Genomic DNA, 23,932 nt, shown 5'->3' on the forward strand with positions numbered 1-23,932 from the left:
AGATCAATCTATGGTATTTCAACTCCTGCAGTATTGAAGGAGTAAAGTCTCCTGGACATCTGAAGGGTTAAGAGACCCCAAGAAATTGTCTTCTTAGGATTCAGTGTTATTTAACACTGAGCCACACTAGAAAAAAAATTTTTTCCCTGGGGCCACGGTGTTTTATTAAAACAAAGTGATCGTTTCTAATTTGTTATTTTTTATTGTTTTCTGTGCGTGAGTTATACACAACACAATCTATGTTTTTAGAATTAAATTGTCAATATTAATTGTAACAATAAGAACATCAAAAAGTAAGATTTTCATGAACCAACTGCAGGGTTTTGCTTCATGTAGCCCCAGGCTCAAAACTAGCCTGAGTTAAATACAACTCACACGGCAGTCCATGTGTTAATGAAACAAATATGGTGACATAGACAATCAGAAATAAGACCTCATTATCCATGGGTTTCAGAGTCTCTGCTAGGTCCCATTGAGGTCCTCTTTGTCTCAATCTGCTGTGGAATCTGTGTGCACAAGGCTGCCCTTGCAGGTTCAGTCTGACTGAAGCTAGATTGCCTCAGAGTTGACTCCATGATGGGGAGTTCCACATTTCCTCACCCCTTCTTATGCTGGATTCTCTGAATCCAGAGCAAGACAGGTACAAAACGTCTGAGCCAGAGTGGATGATTGGTGGAAGAAGTATGTATGTGTGTGTGTGTTCGTGTGTATGAGAGAGAGAGACCTAAAACTGACCCACTTCCCATATGGTCATTGGGTAGGAGCTACTTGGACCTACTCTAGGTTCCCAGGGCTCTTGGGCTAAGGCTGGAACCAGGTAGGTGTGGGGTGGGTGGATGGAGTCCAAGGAGAGGAAGCAGAGTTCTAGGGAGTGACTCTCGACTCCTTAGCACTTTCTTGGACTTTGGCCATAACTGTGGCAGTATCCAGAGAAAAGTGGAATGAGTAAAAATTAACTAGAAAAAAAGACATCTAAACCAAGATTCTGTTAAATTGTGGAATATGTACCTCATCCCTAGGCATTAGTGCAGAGCCAGAGAGACTGAAAAATCAAAATGAACCTAAAAGTCATGTAAGTATTCAGATTCATTGGCCAGTCTCGACACCTTCCAAATCTGCAAGCAGGAACATTATGGGAAATACAAAAGGCAAAGGAGTGGGAAGGCGTCCTGGCTCGTGCCACCCCCACTGTTCAGGGAAAGCAGTTGAAGCCATGTTCTCCAGTTGCTTCAAGCATAATGTTGTACTTTCCCCCAGTGGATTTCAGCTCAGTTTGTGTCAGCTTATGTGTACAAACAGATTTTAAAAATTTGTCCCTTGCTAAGGGAGCTGACATCTGCCACTCTCAGAAATTAGAAATGACAGACACCCCGAAGGGTGAAAGGCTGTGAACTAATCGGCTGATTTTCCATCGAAAATAGAATCCACTCAGACTCCAGTCTTCACCGAACAGACAGCGTCGTCTAATCCACACATTTAGTGGAGATTTCAGGTGGTGAAGGAAAATGGGCAACCTCGTTCTGCTTGTTAACACTGCCGTCTTCTCCTGCAAAACAAAACAAAAACCCTTCTCACCCATGAGTTCCTCTTTTCTAAAATTTAACGCAGTGTCCAGGCCACCTGACTCAGCAGGCGATGGAAGTTTGCGATGAGATACTCGACAGCTTCAAAATCCTCGTGTTTGTTCATCTTTTGAGGCTCCTTTCATGTACAGTAGCCCCTGCCGCTCTCCACCAGCACGGAGAAAGAAAACAAGCATCAAGACTTTTGAAAGGGAAGAGACTGGAGTTAAGTTGAAGACGGAAGATGTTACTGTGTATTTTAGCCAGGCTCTTCAGGAAAGGGGGCTGGAATTGGAACCAGAAGCAGTGAGAACTGAGGCAGCTTTGGACTTGGCTTCTCTCCACCTCTTCCTCTCTCACGGTGTCTCTGATTTTCTCTGGCTCTCTGCTCCATCTTTTTCTTGCCATTGGCCAGACCAGCTTTCTTTGCTTCCCCCTTAGCTCCTGGTCTGCATCACGGCGGTACGTGCAGATGCATCACAGGCTCTGCAGTGCCTCTCAACGTTGTGACCTTTTGGTCCAGCTCCCATTGTTATCTGCCCCAGTCTCTTGATATTAATCTATTCTAGTTCACATGCCTGGGGGAGGAAATCCGACTGAATGAGTTCATCTTTTTGCAACAGGCCGCATCAGGGGTTGCTGGGCACCTTATCTACTCATGTGCCCAACCTTGGACCTATTAGCTTAGACTGGGTCATGTGGTACAAAACATGGCTACATGTACCTTAGAAAGGGGTGTGGCAGGCAGACACCTTGGTTGATATCTCAGGTCCACTGTCCAACATTTATTGAGCACATGTGTAAAGCACTGTGCCATCCAGGGTGACCAAAAGCTCTGAGTCTTTCATGTTTTAGAATGACTCACTTTCTGATGCATTTCCTATTTCTATGGAAAAAATGACCACAGCTTGAAAGAAGGTAAGAAATGGCAGGGAACACATTAGGAAGACTGTAAGAAGAAGTTTAGGGCTTAATAAGCCATAACCAGATTTGTGGTTTTGATCAAAAATCCAGAACACATTTCCTTCCTTTTGGTCTTGCTCCTTGAGTGTGAAATTGAAAGATGGACATATCCTTAAAAATGACTAAAAATCCCATTGAAATCCTTCCTATGGGACTCAGCTAAAATCCCCTCTCTTTCTGACCACTCCAACCTAAGAGGATAGCTCTTTTCTACTGCCTTGGCTAGTAGGGCACATATTTAAACAAGCACCTGCCACTTATTTATTTTCCTTTAATGTGTATATATTTAATCTTAATCAGACAGAAAATTCCTTGAGAGAAGCAACTAGATCTTGTGTGTGTCTTTCCCATAATTCCCATTGTTGACATTCTGTGAGATAAAGTAAAATGAATTCAGAATCCTGGAAGAACTTCCTCTGGGAAGTGCCTCAGTTAATGATTAAATATACTCTGTATTAAAATGCAATCCAATTCCAGAATTTGGTTAGTAAAATATGCAGGAATTTTGATAATACAAAATAAAATAATAAATAAATATAATAAATAAAATAATAGTACTCGAAATGCTCAAGACTTCGAGGGAGTCATTTTTTTTTTTTTTTTTGAGACAGAGTCTCACTCTGTTGCCCGGGTTAGAGTGCCGTGGCGTCATCCTAGCTCACAGCAACCTCAAACTCCTGGGCTCAAGCGATCCTACTGCCTCAGCCTCCCGAATAGCTGGGACTACAGGCATGTGCCACCATGCTCGGCTAATTTTTTCTATATATTTTTAGTTGTCCGATTAATTTCTTTCCATTTTTAGTAGAGACGGGGTCTCGCTCTTGCTCAGGCTGGTTTCGAACTCCTGAGCTCAAACAATCCTCCCGCCTCGGCCTCCCAAAGTGCTAGGATTACAAGCGTGAGCCACCGTGCCCGGCCTCAGGGAGTCATTTTTTGACTGAATAAGGAAGGACACGGTGTAGAAAGTGGCTGTTTGTGTCCAGGGGAGCCATGACCCTGAAGGTGTGTGTGCCCTGGGAGGCCTGGCACGCAAGGGAGCTTCTAAAGGGAGAACCAGAAAAGGGATTGTGAAAGGAGCCAGAGAATCTCCCCCAGCTCCGCCTCTTCTGGCTCCAGAGTGGGTGTGTGGAAGGAGGGGCAGTATTTAAACTCAACTGGCTGGTTCCCTTGTGACCTTGTTAAAAGGTCCATTTGAAGAACCTGGGACTGTATCCAAGTATGTAATATTTCTCTCCCTTAGGTTTATATATACTGCTGAGAAATCTCCATTAAGAATTTCAGATGTACCAGTAATAATTATCACACACCATTGTTAATAGAGTTAACAATGGAAAAGTCATTTCCAATTATTGACTGTATTGTATTTTTGGCATCTTTCAAACTCATTTTTAGAAAACCAACCACAAAAACAAAACAAAGAAAAATAAACCTGGACAATGCTAGTGCTCAACAGTGGGACGTGTGGTAAAGTTGCCTGTGGAATCCTTATAAAACACAATCTTTTAAATATGTATTTTATTGTTTCTAGCAATGTGACAAACTAAAACCATATTGAAAATGAACAACTGACTCAAATGAGCCAAAACATGCCTCAGGCAACTCTAAGCTTCCCACCAGTTTGGGGCTAACTCCCATCACTCCTAACATTTATGAGAGTATATGATTCTAAATAACATGGAAACTAAATCACGCAGTCTACACACAGAATAAATTAGGTTAGGTGCAATACACACTTCAGCAGTATTAAGCCTACTGCTCCTTTACAGCCTCTGATGTTGCACCAGACACAAGGGTTAGGAGGGGAGAGATGGGTCCTCGAGTGAGAAGGAGCTGCCAGGAGGTAGTTAGGACACTGGCGGGCATTACTCTGGGTGCCCTCTGCCCCTTTCCTTTTGTACTCTAACCAATCTGTATCTTGTGAAGAATCCTATATTATTATTCTTATTCTGTGCCTTCACTCGGATCGCCTGGCTACATCTCGGTTTCTTCATTTGTGAAACCAGGAGACCTTACCATTCTCAGCAGGCTGAAAAAGAGTGATGGGAAGCATGCATTGACTATGATTAAAACTGTCTTCGTTTATTAATGAAATTAAACTCCCACACTTTTTTCTAACATATGTAAGGCTAATAGAAAAGAAAGGAAGATCTGCAGTTTGAAGTCAGAAAGGATTTTGATATCACTCTCCTTACCTAGGGAACAGTTGTTTTAAAAGAGTTATTTTAAAAATCATTATTTAGGGGTCAGGTAAAGGAAGAGTGGGGAAAAGAAGAAAGGTCAGAACAATCCACCACTTTGCCCCTTTTATATCCCAAATATGCAGGGAGTTCTGAATCCTGAGCAGTATCAGATTTTGCTTTTAGAAACACTTAGGAAGTGAAAATGATGCCAGTGACTCTGTAAGGGCAGCGGCATCCCATTGCAGAGCAGTAGGCTGAAGACTTCAGGATGAGAGGACAAAAATAACAATTTTATCACTACCCTCTACCAAAGCAAATCTGAGAAATTTTGCTGAAGTTGTTTTTCCATATAGATTTCAAACATTCCAAAAAATAAAGCCGCAGTGGATACAGGCAGAGGTTCCCAGAGGGCATTGTGTATGTGGAAGGGAAGCCCATCCACTGGGCCTGAAACCACAAGATGAAGGGATGAGATAAAGGCTGGCTTTGAGTCCCCACCTTCCAGAGCTGCCTTTGTTGCAGTGAATATGAAGCACACGCCTTAACTTTTCGTTACTTTGGCTTTTTTTGGCTAGTGTCGCATCTTATAAGTCACAGTCTAGCTTCTCCTGTCCGTATTTTTACTGCACAGAAGGCTTCCCAATTTGCAAGCGTTTGCAGCACGGCTGGGCCCGGAGATAAAACAGAATGTGTATGTAGTACAGTATGCATTCAACTGATGCACAAGACTCTTTCTACCATATGTGCAAAGTAGTGTGCTTTTCACTCGAGGCGCCACTGCCAAAATTTCCAGGAGCACATGAATAAGTGGAGGAGAGACACCCCATACGTAATGCAGCACCAAGCCTGGCCGCACCTTGGGAGGAGACCCTTGGCGTTCAGCAGCTGCCTGCGTTCCTGTGGCCCTTTTGAGCTCGTCTCTCATACAGTTTTCCACTTACCTTGACACAGCCCGAACCTCATCCTTCTCCCTTAGCCTGGGCCCGGGATGCCAGCCGTCATTAAGGCAAGTGTGGCGTCCCAGTTGGCCTTCCAGTAGCAGAGAAGAGGGGGTAATTAGCACTTGCGCTAATGAGGATAACAAGACTGTGGTTAAAAGCTCATCAGTTACAGAGGAATGACACAAGGGGAGAACCAGTTGATGTTTTTTTTCCTCCCCGTAAACATTTATTGTCCTTCATCTCCTGCAAAGTGTAGCTTACCAAGCATTTTTATAGGAGAGTAATATTGGTCTGATCTTTGTAGCTAAATCTTCCATTGGAATATCTTTCGTGATAAGGAAAAAAAATGGGGGGGATATAAAAGAATCGTACTTTCCACTCACCTCTTTGAATCTATCTTTAATCTTCTTGCATCCTTTAGCCTAAATAAGCCAATTTAAGAAATTTTTACTTTGATATTTGCTGTATAAAATTTGAATCACCACCTCCTTTGGCTTAACTGAAAGCTTAATGTTTGTTTGAAAACTACGGTATTTCTGGCCAAAAGATGTCAGTGGACACACAACTCTAAATCTTTTGTCGAGTTATGCTATTGATGTTACGTGGTGGTTATGACCACTCTCGCGTTGAGCCAAGTGTGGGTAACAAGTACTAGCCCCGCTTTACAGATGGGAAACAAAACCACAGGGCAGCAACTTCCCTGCACTTGCCCTTTAACTCTTTCAGCCACCAGTCAGGGAGGCAGGGCCCCTCCGCCACGGGCCCTGCAACGGAACATGTCTGACGGAGAGGAGAGGTTGGTCCATATTTGATGAAGATCCGCATTAAATGTAATAACAGTGCTATTATAATCAATCCATTGTAAATAAGTCAGTATCTCAACTTTCTTCCTTGACTTTACCTGCGTTACTTGCAGGCTTTCTCCCCCAACATATTAACAAATAACCTTTGGGCCAATAGAAAGCAGGATTTTTGTGCCTATGTTTTTCATGAATGCTAAAGGATTCGCTGCTCTTGACTGTATCACAACCTAGAACAACACATGGCTCTGTAGGCTACTCGCAAGACCACCTTTCCTGCCCAGTGGATCTGAGGAATTCCTTCCTGGTGAGGATACACTCGGAATGGGGGGGTGCTTGGGTTTCAGCATTACCCTTTTCCACTGTGGGGTCTGATGGAAGGTGATGTAGGCCATGAGGGAAAGATGCAGGGGGAAGATGGCAGGCACTGCCCCGTCACGTGGAAATCTTGGTGGGCAGAGTGACAGCTGTGCCAGTGGGTGCTCGGTGAGAGGTGAGGGTGATGTGTTCTGGGAAGTTCAAGGACAGGAAATGGTAGAGGTGACGTTGAGTTGCCCAGGAAACCCGTCTGACCGTCCATGGTGGCTCTGTTGAAATCTCCATTGCTGAAGGACAGGGGTAAAAAGAGAAATGTCCTGCATTTTATCGAATTCATTGTAGAGTAGGAGAGGCTTCTGCAACCTCAGACAGCATCCTTGGCTGAGGAGAAGCCCAGTCAGAGCCTCCCCTTAACGCCTGTGCCGTGCATGACACATCATCACTTTGCAATAGTAGAGCTCAATTCTCATTCATTTGGTAATTGGTTATTTCAACACAAACTGTGACTAAGGAACATGATTACACACCTGTCAGCCATATGACGGGAGAGAGAGCTGTCTGCGAGCGGAGGAACAGGCCTCGTTTCTACCCGGGTCTCCGTGGAGTCTTCTCCGTCAAATATGTCATTTTTCATTTTTACCTTGAAACAAGACAGACGTTATAGCTACTGCTTTGTCTGTATCATTTGTAGGAATTGCTGCCACAGATGCTAATCTAAACTAATACAATTTCATTTTGATTATATCTTTGTAGGCATCAGATCCTAGAGCACAGGAAGGCAGGATGTAATATAAAGAAACAAAAGAGCATAACATTTCATGGTACCTGTGGAGCAGCTTCCTGTGACAAGGGAAGGGATGAGAAGATACAGAAATTAAGATGTTTTGTACCAGGAGGACATTTTACTGTAAGATGAAATAAATCAGTAAAATAAAAGAAAGCTTTTTCAGGTTGCACAGCTGACTAAGGGAGGGGAGTTCTTACTCAGACAGAAGAAATTAGCAGGTGATAAAGAATCATGTCTAAGGATTATAAATAAGAGATGATCTGTCAGAAAGATAAGGATGAACACATTGTAAAAAACCAAACCTCAAAGACAACAATTTTGAACTGAATTCTACAATGAATAGGGACCTAATAAATTCTGCCGCGTTTAGTTAAAAAGAAAACCCGTAGCCTTTTGAATAAAAAAAGAATACCTGCCGATTCGCACACTTTCTGAAAATGGTGAGCCAAATATCAGATTGATCTGAAATTCTCCCTCTCGTTTATTTTCTCTGCTCCTCTGTCTTTGGTGATGATATTCAGCTTGGAAAGAGCGTGTGGATTACAATGTATGTGTGCCCAAGCTCTGCTGAGTGCTTAAATCAACAAATGATGAAGGTGTCCCTTGTTACTGAGTCAGAAACGGAGTTTGCACAGGCGAAGTTAGTAGCTGGAAAAGAAGGAATAAAAAGTGTTAATGTGAAAGGTAATCAAGGGGTGTAGCACTAAAATCTTGGTTGAGCTCTTTGGCAGAGGTGGGGTGAAGGCTGTGGAAGTCAACATGGAGCAGTGCCCACGGATCCTGGGCTGGCCCCTGGGAGCTGCTCAGCGAGTGTGGAATGTTTGTTGAGGGAGATGCTGCTCAGGAAACATACGAGCAGTGGAAAGATAAAAAGAAAAGGGAACAATGCCTTAGTTGCAGGGAGCAAAGTGGGTAGTCAGATGGTGGAAGAGAGGTAGAAGTGGGCATTAGGTATCACTGGTGTCCAGATCATGTACAGGGTTAGGATCCTGATTAGTGGGAGTGTTTATGCGTTTTTACATTCCTCAAACCTTCACCAGTGTCTTCTGACTGGCATTTGTTTTTGACTGCGGAGCATATTCTCGGAGTTGCATGCAACTTAATTTTAATCAAGACTTTAATGATAAGAAAAGATAGTGAGTTCCTATTGCCTTCCTGCCAGCTGAGTTTTTGTCTCCAGAAAAGAGGCAGATTTGTGAAATTTAAATAACTGTCATATATTGAGTACTCATTCCGTGCCAGGCATTGTGTGGGGCACTGTGCCAGGCATTGTGTGACGGATTGTCTCATTTAATCCTTGCAACCAATTTCTGAACGGGATGTTCTGTCCCCCATTTTACTGATGTTTAGGTCCTCCCTCCCTAGCAGTGGTGGCATCAGGAATCAAACTCAGGTTGGGGTGGCACCGAATGGCCATCCTCAACCCTTTCTGTGCTGTTGTCCTCAACTCAGTGGCACTTGGGATGCTCAGCCCTTAAGAATTTGCTCTCACTTTTTCTTGCATTTTACTTCTTTACCATGCTTGTCTGCTTACGAGAATATTTTCTACTTCTTGCCTTTTGCAGTTTATTTTTATTTGCCCTTAAAAATTATAATTATTTAAAAATCTAAATTTTAAATAGGATATAAATATATGATATTGGACACTACAAATTGTGTATGGATAGACCTTGGCAAGGGGCCATTTGCTTTATTGTTATCATTGAACTTAAAAAATTAAAATGTGTTGAACATGTGGGCTGATTACAGTTCATTTTAGGTGCTTAGTTTACTACTGCTGGGCACATAGTAGATGCTCAATAAATGATGAGCAAATGAATGAATGAAGGAATGTAGACCTAAGAAAAATATTGTGTAAGTGCCCTCACTCCTGCTGTCTGCTTTCTGTGGGGTCACAATGCCACAAATAGTGGTTTGGTATAAATATAGAGTAGTGCATACTGCAATTTATGGAATTGGGCAAGACATTTTTATAATTTAAAGGCAGAGGTCCATGATCCCTTAAGGCAAAGAAATGAATGAAATTTATTTATTACACTGGAATATTTGACTTCATGTAAACACTGCTGTTTTTATTAAGAAGGGAAGGCTAATATTGTTAATAATTTTATCAAGTGATAATTATTTTTCCTCTTTTAGTATTTTCCCCATCAAACCATAGCAGTTTTCTGTTCTATGATTAAGCAAGAACCACAGGAAGATGTTTATGGATCTAGGGTCCTGTGTCCTTGAAATATGTTTTGTCTTTTCTCTTTTCTTTTCTCCCTTCCCTTCCCTTCCCTTCCCTTCCCTTCTCTTCCCTTCCCTTCCCTTCCCTTTTCTTTTCTATGTTTTGAGACAGGGTCTTGCTGTATTGCCAGGCTGGTCTCAAACTCCTGTCCTCACACAATCCTCTCGCCTCGGCCTCCCAAAGTGCTGGGATTGCAGGTGTGAGCCACTGTGTCTTTGCTGGAAACATGTCTTAATTTATCTAGGCACCTGAGAAAAGATTTGAGCTCTCTCACCTTGATTCATTAAAGATTTCATAATATTTACTTTGTGGAGTGTGCAAATGAACCCAAAATATAAGAGATTTCAAAATGAGTGGGCTTCCTAGTGGGAAGTCTCTCACCTTGAGGGATGTCTCTTTCTGCGTCCCTCTGCAGAGTTTCTCGCAATGACACACAGGACTCTTCCAGCACGAGTTCCATTTCCATTGGTAGTCCCCATTCTCGCCTCTCTGTCCTGTACCTCAAGCGCAGAACACTTGGAGAGGCCGTTCCCTTCCATGCTGCTGGGCTTAGGGTTCGGGCCTGCTCGGCCCTTGGCCTACGATTTGGCCCTCAGGCCCTTGATGAGGGGCTGGCCCCCTTGACCACACCTGCACTTGATCTGCTTTGGGCATCAGTGCCTCACCACGAAGGGGAGAGACCAGAGGCACCACAGGGATGTGCAGGTTTGCGCCGTGACCTCTGTGCCGTCTGTAACAGGTGCAGCTTCTGTTGCTCTTCATCCCCAGCCCTCCTCTGCTGACTGCACTTGTGGGCAGCAGCCAGGGTGCTTTGGGGGTCCAGAGCCTGCACCTGCTGTCTTGACAGCTGCATTCAGACCCCAGCTTTGCCTTTTCTCAGCTCTTTGGCCTTAGACAAGTAACTTCACTTCTCCACATTTCAGTTTCCTCACTGGCAAAATGGAGATTGCACAGTAATAGAGACTTCCTAAAGGTTTGGGAAACTTTAATGAGCCAAAGTCTATAATGCTTAGCATAGTGTCTGGCACAGAATCATCATTGCATCTTATTATTATTGTCAAAGTGTCTTCTATGTTGAGTTTTCTTCTTTTGTTCCTGGTGACAGCTCTGGGAAGCAGCCATTAAGTTGGAAGGTTCTAGAAGTGGTGATTCCCTCCCCAGTCTGTGGTCTGGGAGCCTCCTTTGGGTGGGGCTCCTGGTTGTCTCTGGGATGCCATCCACAGCAACCCTGGGCAGTTGAGATGCCAGAGCACAGAGGAACTGGCATAGTTTGGAAATTTGGGTGAGGGAGGGAATGGAGCAGACAGAGGGGCCAGGCTTCTCCCTGGGCAGGCAGGACCACATGTCAGTGTTCTCAGCTTGTACGAGAAAGGGAGAGGATGTGCAAACCCAGGTCGCTTTTTATCTTCCTTCACCTGGGCTTTGATCCCAAGATATACCTCCTGGAGATGTAATAATAATTAATAGTAATAATAGTAGAGAGGGTGATAGAAGAGCAAGAATAACTAAAGTTGTCACCCAGAAATGGACCTTGACCTGATACTCAGCTGTTGGCCTCAACAGGCCTGCCCCTAAATCCCAGGCAAATTCTGCTTAAATGATCACCCCCTCCTTAAACATGCCACAAAGCTACCCTTTATCACCTGCACTCGTCATCTGCAGAACAGCTGGGATTTAAAGCAAAGATTCCAGAGAGTGTCGTTTAAGCAGAGGTTGTCGCATATGAAGCCCCTTTGCTGCCCTCTTTGCATTTGACTCCTCAAAGAGGTGGACTGGTCCTGGGTTTGGAAACAGGATAATTTAGACTTTTTTCCTTTTTAAGCCTGATGGCACCTCCACTAACATGTTAAGTGGCACATGGATCGTAATTGAAGCTGTCAGGAGGACCATCCAGTTCAGACCCACGTTTGGACTTCACACTCTGAAAGACCTCGGGGGCCAGAGCCAAAGATGCATCACCCCGTCTTTCTCCTTGGCCTATGTCCACTGGCTTAAATCACAGCATCACTACGTGTTGGCAGAACATTTGTGTGGACAGTGCACAGTGAAAGTCAGGATTTTATCTCAGTCCTGGGATTTCTTCTTCATGTTCAGACTGATTTTAGATCTTTACAAACATCGTACAATACTCACATATGTTTCTTCCTAAAGAAATATTTAAGACAAATTGCATCTGGGGCACCATTACATGATGCTGACTATATAACTCCTATGACTGTCCAGAGTGAGGACCAGAGTGAAGGGACTATGGCCATAGCCATGGGGGACAGCAAGCTCCAGCCAGGCCAAGTACATAGATAAAAGGGCCCAAGGTAGGGCCAGAGTCAGGGTGAGGGTTGAGAGCGGGGAGTGGTGTGGAAATGGGCTCAAAGCCAGAGTCGTGGGGAACCAGTGACAAGAGTACAGCGTGACGGCCGAGAACAGCCTTGGAGCATATGTAGGCCTGCTGTGCTGGTTGGTGGGCACCTAGGGGATGGGGCGGACTGAGGCTCAGCGTATGAACTGGCAAGAGAAGACGTAGGCAACCCTGTCGTATCCGGACCCTGATTATGCCATTTCTGTATTTGCGGGTAGGAGAAAGGAAAGTTAAATTGGTCTGAGTGCTGAGCCCTTATTACAAATAACAACTGTGACATCATGTCTTTGACAAGTAGTGCTATTAGTTCAGAATTTATAGTCCTTGACCTCAGAATTAGTAACTAATTCAAGGACACCATTTGTTTCAGTTCATGACTCATAGCTATCCATGACCACCCTCACTAGAGTATGCCCTTATTTCTTCCGGAAGTAGTGAGAGAGGTGCACTGATTCATCCACATCCTTTCGCATGTTTTCTTGTGTCCATCTCCCCTCTGCCAAGACCTGTATATGTGTGACGTGGCAGGTTGTGATGCAGGGTGTGTTTGTGACAGTGACACAGGGCAGGCTAACTCACCCAGGACTGTGCCCCGAGCGTCTGGCATCATGCTTCCACCCAGTGAGCTAATTGGCCATCAACCTGCACAGGGCTGTATCATTGCCTCTTTTAATCATTCCCAGGAGGCCTTTGGCACTCCCTCCGCCCCACCTTGAGCAACCACCACAATGCAGGCAGGTTTCTCAGCAGGGCAGATCCAGGGACTCAGTTTCAGTAGTTCATCCGATGGTAGCCACCGCTTTGATGAACTGACTCATGTTAACCAAAGTCACAATCTGCATTTACGTAGTGGGGTGCCGGGAATAAAGGAGATGACACAAATGCCCCTTGTAGTCTGAACAGCATCATCTGCAGGACTAGTGAAACATAATATCATAACATTGATGATGCTGTTAGAAATTCACTAAGGAAATTGCTAAAGGATCTGAATAGTTGAGTGAGTTCAGTAGGATAGGTCTTTTCCAGAATTGAGGGGCCTAGGTGTCGTAATCGATGATCTGAAGTCTATTTAATAAGAAGCAGGTTAAAGAAATTGGCTTAAGGATGAATTTTATAAATTTTGAAGTACCATCTTCCTCAGGCTCTGCCAGAGACCTGGCAGGTGCTGCTCCCGCCTCTCTTTTCCTGGCCTCTTTGCAGACTTCCTCTCCCCCCGCCCCCTGCTTCTGTTATATTTGTCATTAAACACCCTTTTTCCTAATTTTCTTGATATATTCAATCTCGGAATACTAAAACCAAAGAATTATGAATACTTCCCTTAATAATGTATTTTTAAAATTTAATGACACCAGTATGTTCAAGTTATTGTGCACTGATTCACCTTTCCCCCTAGCACAGGGGCTGTAATCGTCAGGTATAGAGTGGGAATTCTGGAGCCAGACTGCCTGGGTTTGAATTCCGATTCCACCACTTGTTAGCTGTGTGATTTTGTATAAACTACATAACCTCTCTGTGCCCCAGTTTCCTCATATATAAAATGGAGGTAATGATAGTACCTACCTCATAAGTTATTTTTTGTTTGTTTGTTTTTGGTGCGTGTATGGATGTGTGACATTAAATGGGTTGATACGTATAAAACACTTAAAACCGTGTCTGGTGCATACATAAGAGCTGTAGAAATGTTAGCTGTTGTTATTAATCCCTGATGATATTCAGAGCAGTATCCTAATCTAGTGAGGAGTGTTTCCTAATCCCATTTGAGGCCAGGTTATTTCTGGGGAGGCATCCTATAAATAGTGCATCTCCTCTATAACATCTGGATCCATTTCTAGCCTTAGAGACGGGGCCTGGAATCGCCTTCCAGCCCTTGCCTGTTTCACGTTTTCTTTGATTTCTCAGATCCATCATGAGGTCTGTATAAAATGATATGAGCCTAGCCCTTTCTACCTCGTGATTTCAGAGAACAGGAATTAAAGGACTACGTGAAATGCCCAGATTAGACCAATTATTTTAGCATTTTATTAATAAGTGTGCCAGCCAGTAGCGAAGTGGAATCATTTGTGTTTCCCTGCCTTTTGTTTCCCCTTACAGGTCCCTGGGTAGTGGATGCAAATGAATAGTGAAAAAGCCAAAAGGCAGGCAGTGGGCGGAGGAGGCGAGTGGGGCACGGGGAGAGGGAGCAGTCGAGGAGCCTGGGTAATCCTGTGTGGATTAAGGGTCCCGGGATAATCAGAAGCTGCCTGGGGTGTGATGGTGGCATGGCCTTAGCAAAGAATAAAAAAGAGGGCTGCGTGCCCCTAGCCGCTGGGCCTTACCTGTGGGCATTTTGAAATAACAATTCTTACCAAACAAAGACACGCAGGTGACCGAACCAGGAGCGGTGCTAGATAAATACAGAAGGGTGACCTGTCCAGTAAAGGAAAAATAGATTTAAAAATAAAAAGTAAAAACAAGGATTTTCAGAACCACTTCGCAACCGCTCTGATTATTCCAGACACAGTCGTAATGTGCTGGGATGAGCGTGATATATTTTAGTTCGTGTGGAAGCTGTATTTCAGGTCGATGTGGAATCTGTTGCCGTAACAGATCCATTAGGGCCCCCGAGTAGGGGCGGCCATTAATCAGGCACAAGATCAGCCCTGCAGCCTCGCGTGCGTGTGGCTCTGAGGGTCTCTGACCTGACATCGTTTAAGGAGATGCTCATGGAGGCCATAAACATGATTTGATTCCCATTATCTTTGTGTTGCATATTTGTTACCATTATTCTTTGAAGACTCTAAATTGGATATTAAAAATTTATGATATATTATAAAGGTTTGCATGGAGTGAAAAAATAGCTGCAGCAAATAAGTCCATCTCATCCATCAGAGGTGTGTGAGCTGTCAGAGGAGCCTGAAGAGGTATGGAGAAAGCCCCACTGCTTGCCAGTTAACGAGGATGGAGAATTAGGAGGAACTTCGCTGAGTAAACAGCTTCTCCTTCAACCTACATGCTAAATGGGAATTTAAACACATTTTGTTAAAAGAACAAAGTAAAACAGCACCACGGTAGGAATCCCCATAGACAGGCTTTGACAAGCAGATGAAAGGGAGGGCAAGGGATCCTGATGCAAAGATTAGTCAGAATGTGAATTTAGCAGATGCCTGGGTCCAGAGATTGATGTTTCTGGTTCCTGGAGTATCGCCAGAGGAAGGAGGCTTATGCCAGGTGGGAGTCCTCTGTCCAGAAGAGAGCTCTCTACCCAAGCTGTATGCACGCATAATCCTGCCTGAGAGCCATGCAACTCTCTGCAATCTGTTCAGTTACTTGAATGTTTGCATAGAAACAACTCATATTTTAGGGGCATCTGTTTGTAGAGGTAGGCAGTTCAAGTAGAGAAAAACAGAACACTCTAGTCCTTGGCTTAAGGAAGAATGAAGGGTTAATGAATCCATTCAACATATATTAATATTTACAGAGTTGTTTGTTATACAAGGTACTCTGCTGAGCACCTTGGGGGCTTCATACATCATGCATGGTCTCTGCCCTCAAGGAGTTTCCAGTCTGGTAGATAAGCCGTGAATCGTAACCAAGATGAGTTACACGAAGGAGTCCCAGACTGACCTGGGACTCCAGGAAAAGGTGAGATATTACCAACAGGGAACAAGGTACTCAGTTGTTTAATCTAGGAATGGACTTTTAGGGATGAGAGTTTGTTAGGCAAAGACCAGAGGATCAGTGTAGGGGGGAGGTGGAGGAGAGAAACATGAGGGGCAAAAGGATTATTGGCCAAAGTCCAAACTGGGTATAAGATCTTCAGTGAGGCTAAGACTCTGGTGTCTAACCAAATAGGAGGGACTGGTGTTGGGCAGAAGTGCATGGCATAGTCAGCAAAGGTCTTAGGTGTGAGGCTGATGTGATCAGACAGCTCCAGCAGAGCGCTGCTGAGACTCAGGTATGGAGAAAATTCCTGAGGTTTAGAAGCAGAACACTCAGCTGCTGTGAACTGGAGTGCAAGGCAAAATGTCCAGTACTGGGGTTAAAGGATAGGAACCCCCCTTTTTTCTTGTTTTGAGACACAGTCTTGCTCTGTTGCCCAGGCTAGAGTACAGTGGCATCATCATAGCTCACTGCAACTCCAAACTCCTGGGCTCAAGCCATCCTCCTGCCTCAGCCTCCCGAGTAGCTGGGACTACAGGCTCAGGCCATGGCGCCTGGCTAAATTTTCTATTTTTTGTAGAGATGAGGTTTCAGTCTTGTTCAGGCAGAACCCATTCATTTATTCATTCATTCACTTACTCATTTATGGAGCCCTTAGAGTATGCCACATACTAGTACTGGATCTGAACATTTGAAGCTGAACAGAACACAATTTACACATTCAAAGATCCCACTGATCAGTGGAGGAGGCAAACACACTGATGGTCATGATGCAATACGGTAGATGGAATGGAAATATATACAGGAGCGGAGGGCACAGAGCTCAGGTTAGACCAGAAGGGAGTTCACGGACGGCTTCCTAAAGGAGCTGCAGTCTGCATGGAGGCATAAAGAATGCACATGCACAAGAATCTACCAGAAGAGGTGAGGAGGAGAGATAGAATCTAGTTTTACCCCAGGAAAAAGGGGGTAAAGGACAGGAAACCCAGTTGAAGGGAACTGGGATTCAGGCCAGAGGGGTTGGGCCACTGAAATGAGAACAACTGTGCATAATTCCAGGGGCAGCAGGGAGCTACTGTGAAGACCTCCCTGTGTTACTCCCAACTGAACAGAGCTTCCAGGTGTCTGGTCATCGAAGGACAAAGAAGCAGGACTGCTGACCTTTAGGTCAAGTTCACAAAAATGTTCACAGTGCATTGAAAGGCAGTGTGCAAGGGCTGCTGTTTTTTCCTCTCTGAGCTTCCTCAAGAGAATGTGTATGCATTTGAGAAAGGAAGGATAGGCCAGAAATAGGATATCAGAAAATGAACTTCCAGGAGTTTTCAGAAGTAGTTCCCCATGCTTTTACCTTGAATTTTAAAAAGAAATTCTATTACTTTTGGTTGAAAAAATTAGTTATAAAATATAAAATTGATGTTCCCTTTTTTTCTGTTTGACTCTTCATCTATAAACTTAGTCCCACAACTTTGAGATGCACTATTTTTGATGTTCCCAAGTCTGGTAATGACACCACATGTGTGAGTTGACATGTGCTACATCTGCTGCAGGATCCGAAGGCCAAGTCTGGAGCTGTGCAGTGCTCTCTCTACCTTTGGTTCTGGGCAGAATCTTTTCTTGTTTTCAAAAGAAATCCTGAAATCACAATGACACAGAGGTGTAAACTCCCATTCATCACAGAGGAGGTATGAACTCTAAAGCCTAATTGTCTTTCCACTTAAATGGCAACAATGTTAAACTTTTCATTAAGTCGGAAACATCATACTTCTCTGGAGTAGCCAAGAGGAGCTGTTTCTAGAACACTCCACGTTTTCTAAAGGCATTCTCCAGAGAAGAAAGAACACTGATCTTGTTCCAGTATGTATGTGGCACCAAGACTTTGGCCCAAAAGAAGTGAATTATTTGAGGTTCAAGAACTAAAGTTTGCTGTATTGTAAGAATCAAAAGAAAAGAAGTGAATTAGTGATGATTCATAGGGAAAGAGAGGTGAATACAAAGTTTGTTTGAGCCAGAGGTTTTTGAAGTAGAGAGGCAATTAGTCTAAATTTCTCACATAATATTTATTTAAATGCTAGGCATGGCATGAAAATGGATACATGATTGTCAGCAAAACGGGGACATCTCCTAGCAGTTTAATTGAAGGATTTTTATTTTTGTTTTTGTTATGGGAAAAAGTAAAGGTTTCTTAGAATAATAGGTCAAAAATGTACCTTTGGTCTCAAAATCAATCACATTTGTAGTAAAATGCAAAAAATAGTCTCCCATTTGCTTTTCCCTGTAGTTGGCATAAATATCTGGCACATTAGTCAGAATAAAGCTGTTGAGACTAAGACACAAGGAGAGAGTTAGTCATGAAGTGTCTTGACGTTCCTTCTTCTGTCAGAACTTGTCACTGCAGAACAAAGTCAGACATAAATACAGTTCTTCTGGCCTTAGTGGATACCAAGAGCTGACAGTGGGGTGGTCCACTCTAAGACAGGCAATCAGAAAATGCATCGTCTGTAGAGAATTTAAGAAAAATTAAACCGGCTAAAAGTCGGTCTGCCTTACGTTATTACCATGAGCTGGTAATTCTAAACAATGTCTGTGTACACATACTCCTCCTTGTAGGGGTGGTCCGCTTCCTCTGTCCACCTCCCTTGTTAAGCCATTATCTGGGACCCCAAATGGGGCAGATATAGAATATGGCACTGGCTTCAATGGGCAAGAAGTTATAAAACATTCTAAAATGATTCTCCATGTAGGATAAGGAAGGTCCCATGGATTTTTCTAACATTGCCACCAAGTTGCTGTGAATGATAAAGCTCATTCTTACAGAGCACTTACTGGGCACCAGGCAGTGGCTGGGGCTGAAGATACAATGGTGGGAAACTAGACACCATGCCTGCCCTTAGGAAGCTCACAGCCTAGCATGCGAGACGTAAATCACACCAGTGATTGCAAGGTTGCAACTGCATGAAGTCTAAGAGAGGACAGAGGGGAGATATTTGCCTTGGTTAGAGAAGTTCAGGAAGGCCTTTTTGGGGAAGTGGTATAGTAGTTCTTCCAAGATTATTTGTCATACAAGAAACTAAGAAACAAACAAACAAACAAATAATGAGAATTTTTGCTCACAAGCAGCTATTTGTGTAATCTCTTAAATCTTTAGGATAAGACCCACCTCAGGGGCTACATCCTACCGGTTCAGTAGCCCTTAGCCAAAATGCTTGGGACTAGAAGTGTTTGGGATTTTGGATTTGGGGTTATTTGCATTATATATGCTTACTAGTTGAGCATTCCAAATCTGAAAATTCAAAATGCTCCAATGAACATTTCCTCCAATGCACATTTCCTTTGACCATCATGTTAGTGCTCAAAAAATTTGTATTTTGGGGCATTTTGGATTTCAGATTTTTGGATTTGGAATACTCAACCCATATATCCTCCTAGCATTGCACAGTGATTCATGCCAGTGGTCCTGGGACCTGGTTAGAGAACATTCTGCAGGCTGTGCCAAGGACCTCCTCTTAATACCCGTAGGTGCCCTCCTAAGATTAGAGAGGTTCTCAGCCCTGCTTGTACATTACAATCACCTGAGAGCTTTCTTAAAACAAAAACCAAAAAACGAAAAACACCTTGCATGTCCAGGGCCTGTCCTGGACCAATTAAATCAGAATCTTGGAAAGGTGGCAGGGTGATGGGGAGGAATGGAGGGGTGGGGGCTAAGTCTGGCACCACCCCAGATGATTCTAGTATGCAGCCAGGGTACAGAATTACTGCCTTTGATGAATGCATTTAATTCCACTTAGTCCTATAATAGTAATTTAAAATTACACATTGAAAACTTCAGAATGCAAAGGGGATTGCTCTGGTGAGAGGTGTGTGTGGTGCTTACGTGTGCACACACCTGCATATGGGGGCGATGGTTTGGGGGCTCCTTGCTCTTTGTGTCCTTTCCATTTCTGTGGCATGTGGTGGAAATGCAGCAAATGGCTGGAGGATGGAATTTCTTGGACTCTGGAGTCAGTTTGGGTGTCAGAGGGCAGGCCATTCCCAGGCCATGGGAGTTTGATGCAAGGTGACCGTAATGGTTTGATAAAGATGCACATAATGGTTTGATAAAAAAGCTTTCTCTTTCCACTTCCTAACTTCCCTAATCCCCCTCTCCTTTCTCTTCCAATGCTGCTTTATTTAACCTCATAAATTACGAGGTTTTATATGAAATCTATAGCTCTTTGGAGGAAACACATTCAGATCTTAGATAATGGGATTTTTTTGTCCTTTAAACACATAAAAAACATTGTGTGCACCTTACATGTAAGTGGAATGAATGTATTTTTGCCACTAATGTTGAAAATATCCCTAGGCATCTGGTGTGTATGAATGTGTATACATAGTACATGCATAATAAACATATTCCACCTTATGAATATTTATACACAAGATACATATATATTGAATATAGACATACATATGTAAATAGTAGCCCTTGCAAACTATATGCAAAGTGTGTTTCCAAGCATATGTATCATAGTGCATCAGGAATATGAGAAAACTACTACTAACTTTAGCATATTTTGAGGTGGCATTTTCTACAGAGCTGTTTATGGTAGGATCTAGTTACTATCCATGTATGGGTTTTTTCCATCACTTAAATGTTTGTTAAGTACCAACTAAAAGTAAGGCACTGGGCATGGCAGAGTAAGAAAGATGACGGAGACGTGATCTCTGTCTTTAAGAGACCTTTACCTCACAGGATGGCTTAAAATTTTTTTATGAAGAATCTAATATTGTCACTGCCCACTGGCACCTTACTGGTTTCTTATGACTGCCTTTTATTTATACACTCCACTGCCACCATTACCAGCTGGGACTTAAAATGGGTCCCATTTGAGCTATATTTGCTTAAACCCTGATGGAGCTGCGGAATAGTGCTGACGCAGGGAGAAGCAGCAGCCCTGGTTCCAGTGATAGCCACTGGACATGAAAGCACTTACACTTTTTTGTATATAGCCAATCCTATAACTGCATTTCTATTTTACTCTGACATAGTGGGGGGGGGAGGGGAAGGTACGATAAAAGGGCACCAAACCCCAGAGATGTTGATAAATCTCAAAAACGAAACCCAAACAGAGCAGTCTCTTTTCCCCACAAACTTTTTGTAATCTAAATATTATTGACCATGACATTCCACTTCCAAATTCCATCTACTTCTCTCCCTGGGATAAGTAGCAGAAGCCTGTATTAGAAACAAGCAATACATTCTAAAATGTGCAAAATATGGAACCCTTTCTAAAATGACAATACCCAGTATCACTGGGGAGCTCTGAGTGACACTTGTCAGGGCAGATTTCTCTCCATTAAAGGAGAAACAATACATAAGAGTTGTCTTTGTGATGCCACAGAGTATGCTCGTTGTTTTCTCCCCCTCAATCCATACATCACAACAGGTAGTTCTCAGCTGTTCCCTTGGTGCCAGACATACATTTTATCTAAAGAGACAGCAGACAGAACTACCTGCTGCTTCCTGTGCGGCTCTCCCTGTGTTTCTCTCCTTTTTCCTACTTCACTGGGGCTTTTTAAAATCAGCTGGCAGGGAGCCAGGAGCTCATCATTTTAATGCAGTGTAAAATGGAATATGCATAATTATATGCAAGCCATATGTGAGGGAGACAGCTCAGCTGTGAATTTCAGGAGGCCAGGAAAGAGAGAGCAGTTAGGGCTAAGATGAGATGAGAGCAGAGCGGAGTGCAAGTGTCACCCAAATGAATGGTTTAATGAGTGTGCTGCAGACACGCCCCCTTTCACCTACCTCTCCCTTCTCTCCAGCTCCAAACCAGAACCTGATGGAGATTAGAAAGAGAAGACTGTATGCGAGCGGTATTGCTAATGGGTTCTGTTAATGTCTCCATTTAAACTTCAGCTTTCTTAATTAACAGTGTAGATCAAAATAACCAGTAACTTTTAATGCAGCTTCTTAATTAAATCTATTTTTTTTTACTACGTTTGATTGAAGAATCATTGTTCTTAGTAGATCATCGCTCCTTTCAGATCATTATTTAAAAATGGAGGGGGATCAGTTTATCTCTAATAGTATTACAATGCAAAATATCACTATGCAAATTGCTTTTCTTATGGCCTTGCTATTAGAATTTTTTTAAAGTGCGTTATCTAGAGATTGCTTAAGCATGCCAAAAAGTTTAAACATGTATGTATGTCATATAATCCTAAATGTGCAATGAACAATGTGCACTAGAAGACTAAAGTGGTGATAATTTCCGGCAAAATTATTGGATTTTGATTTGCTTCATATTGTTTTAAATATTACACCACAATGAATTTGCATGTTCAAACTAAACAATGTAAAGAAAAATAAATCCCAGATTTTGATATCTAAAAGGTGTACTGCGTATTTAAACAAACTTCTTAATAATGTTGTTATATCTGGATTCCCGTTTGTTTAATGATCTGAGCTGTTATGCTTTTAGCTTTTTCTTTTCTTCCATTATTTGTAAGTCCCTAAATAGGCCATTATATTTCCCTTCAGGCTAGAGATGAAGATGGACATGCTGAAAATTTTCCCCAGCAGCACTATGCTAAGGAAACTCCAAGGCTTGCCTTCAAGAATAACTGCGAACTACTTGTAAGAATAACATACTTACAACAAGTCTAGAATGTTACTTTAGCACAGTGAAAACAGTTTTTGAAGGGGTTTGTTCATTATTACATAATTTATGAAATATTATAGTTTTTCTGTATAGAGTTCTAAATGCTAATTCTGATATCACTGAATATTCATTATAAGATCTCAAATTGTTTGCACATCTTTTATATCTGATTATAGAGCTTGAATGGCCCTGTCTTTATTAGCTTGTTTTGTATGGTAGTTTATAAGCAGCCACTTGGAGAATGGCTAGTAATGTTAAAAATATAGAGAAAGACAGTTGATATATGTAGCTTGGAAAAAACCCAACCCCACCCTTACCCCTCCTCCTGCGTCCTAATTGTACGCTATTTTAGGAGACAACATTGTAATATTTTGTTCTGCTAGGAAAGATAGCAGAGTTGACACGCAGTACTCCCTTTAGAATTCAAGTATTCCTTCACTCTCTTGCCAAACTCAACCGTCTCTCCTATGTAGAAGGAGTCAAAGCAGTGACAGGGTGCGGGGATGTTTATAAGTCGTGAGAGAGAGGATATCAGCTGTGACAGAAACTCTGTTCCAATGCAGGGTTAATTTGCTGTTCATTTTAGCATTTACAGCGAGACAAGATGAAAAGCAAGCAGGAATGCCTATTATATTTCTATTAAATGAATCTGTTGGGACCTAATGTTCTTGATTAGCTTTTGAAAATGAGTGCTCTGCAATGCATTTTCTGTTTACCTAAAGTAAACAGAGAATGAATTGTCATTTATTTAGAGATTCAAACACTGCTTTTGAAAATGAAGCTTTATGAGGGATCTAGCTATGTTGTCCCTAAACGTTCTTTTCTTTTCAATTGCATTAAAGCAAAACATTTGCTCCAACTAAATGAAAACACTGAAAGAGAATGAGGTTGCTCAGTTGTTACATTTCGAGGTAGTCTAATTTCTGTTTAGTTTTTTTGGCCGCATACAGTACAGCTCTGCCAGGTCTCTGCATTAGGAAATCCCACATGTAACAGTCTTTGGATTTAGCTCCGATACCAACTGTTCATTAAAAACAGTGTCCAAAGAGCAGGAGAGGAGAGAAAAATACAGTTCTTATGCATTCTAGCTAGCTACGTGTTGACAGCAAGAACCTCCTTTTCCCCATCAAACTGCACAGTTACAATAGCACTACTCATTCTGTGTGTGTAGTCCCTTGACCAACCAATCCACAGGCAAATATGCTGCTTATAAATGCATTTTTTTCCTGAAAATTTAACTTACCTTATATTTTACCTTAGGACTCTTAAACTTCCAGACCTGCTAGCATTACCTATTCTGGGGCAACACTTTTTGCTCGTTTCAGTTTAAATGTTTCTCTCTATAGCTATTGTTATGCAGCATAGGGGCCATTTAGGCTATGTTTTGGTATCAGAATGCTTTTGGGAGTAACTTACTTCTTTTCAGAGAAATTGTTCAAAGTAATGTGCGATGTTTAATTTTTTTATATTTATTGGAAAAATGAACATGCTTGAGTCCTGGTTGTGGTCAGT

General features: G+C 42.6%; 1 protein-coding gene across 1 annotated transcript in view; it reads left to right on the forward strand.

Annotated features, from left to right (window-relative positions):
- Positions 1–23,932, forward strand: part of SOBP (sine oculis binding protein homolog (Drosophila)) — a 162,101-nt gene that overhangs the window by 70,078 nt on the left and 68,091 nt on the right. The window contains exon 5 of the mRNA XM_012651152.1: positions 22,300–22,395. Coding sequence (XP_012506606.1) covers positions 22,300–22,395 — 96 coding nt within the window. The remainder of the gene's footprint in view (positions 1–22,299; positions 22,396–23,932) is intronic.

Source organism: Propithecus coquereli, unplaced genomic scaffold (genome assembly GCF_000956105.1).
Source record: "Propithecus coquereli isolate 6110/MARCELLA unplaced genomic scaffold, Pcoq_1.0 Scaffold35, whole genome shotgun sequence".
NCBI classification, from domain to species: domain Eukaryota; kingdom Metazoa; phylum Chordata; class Mammalia; order Primates; family Indriidae; genus Propithecus; species Propithecus coquereli.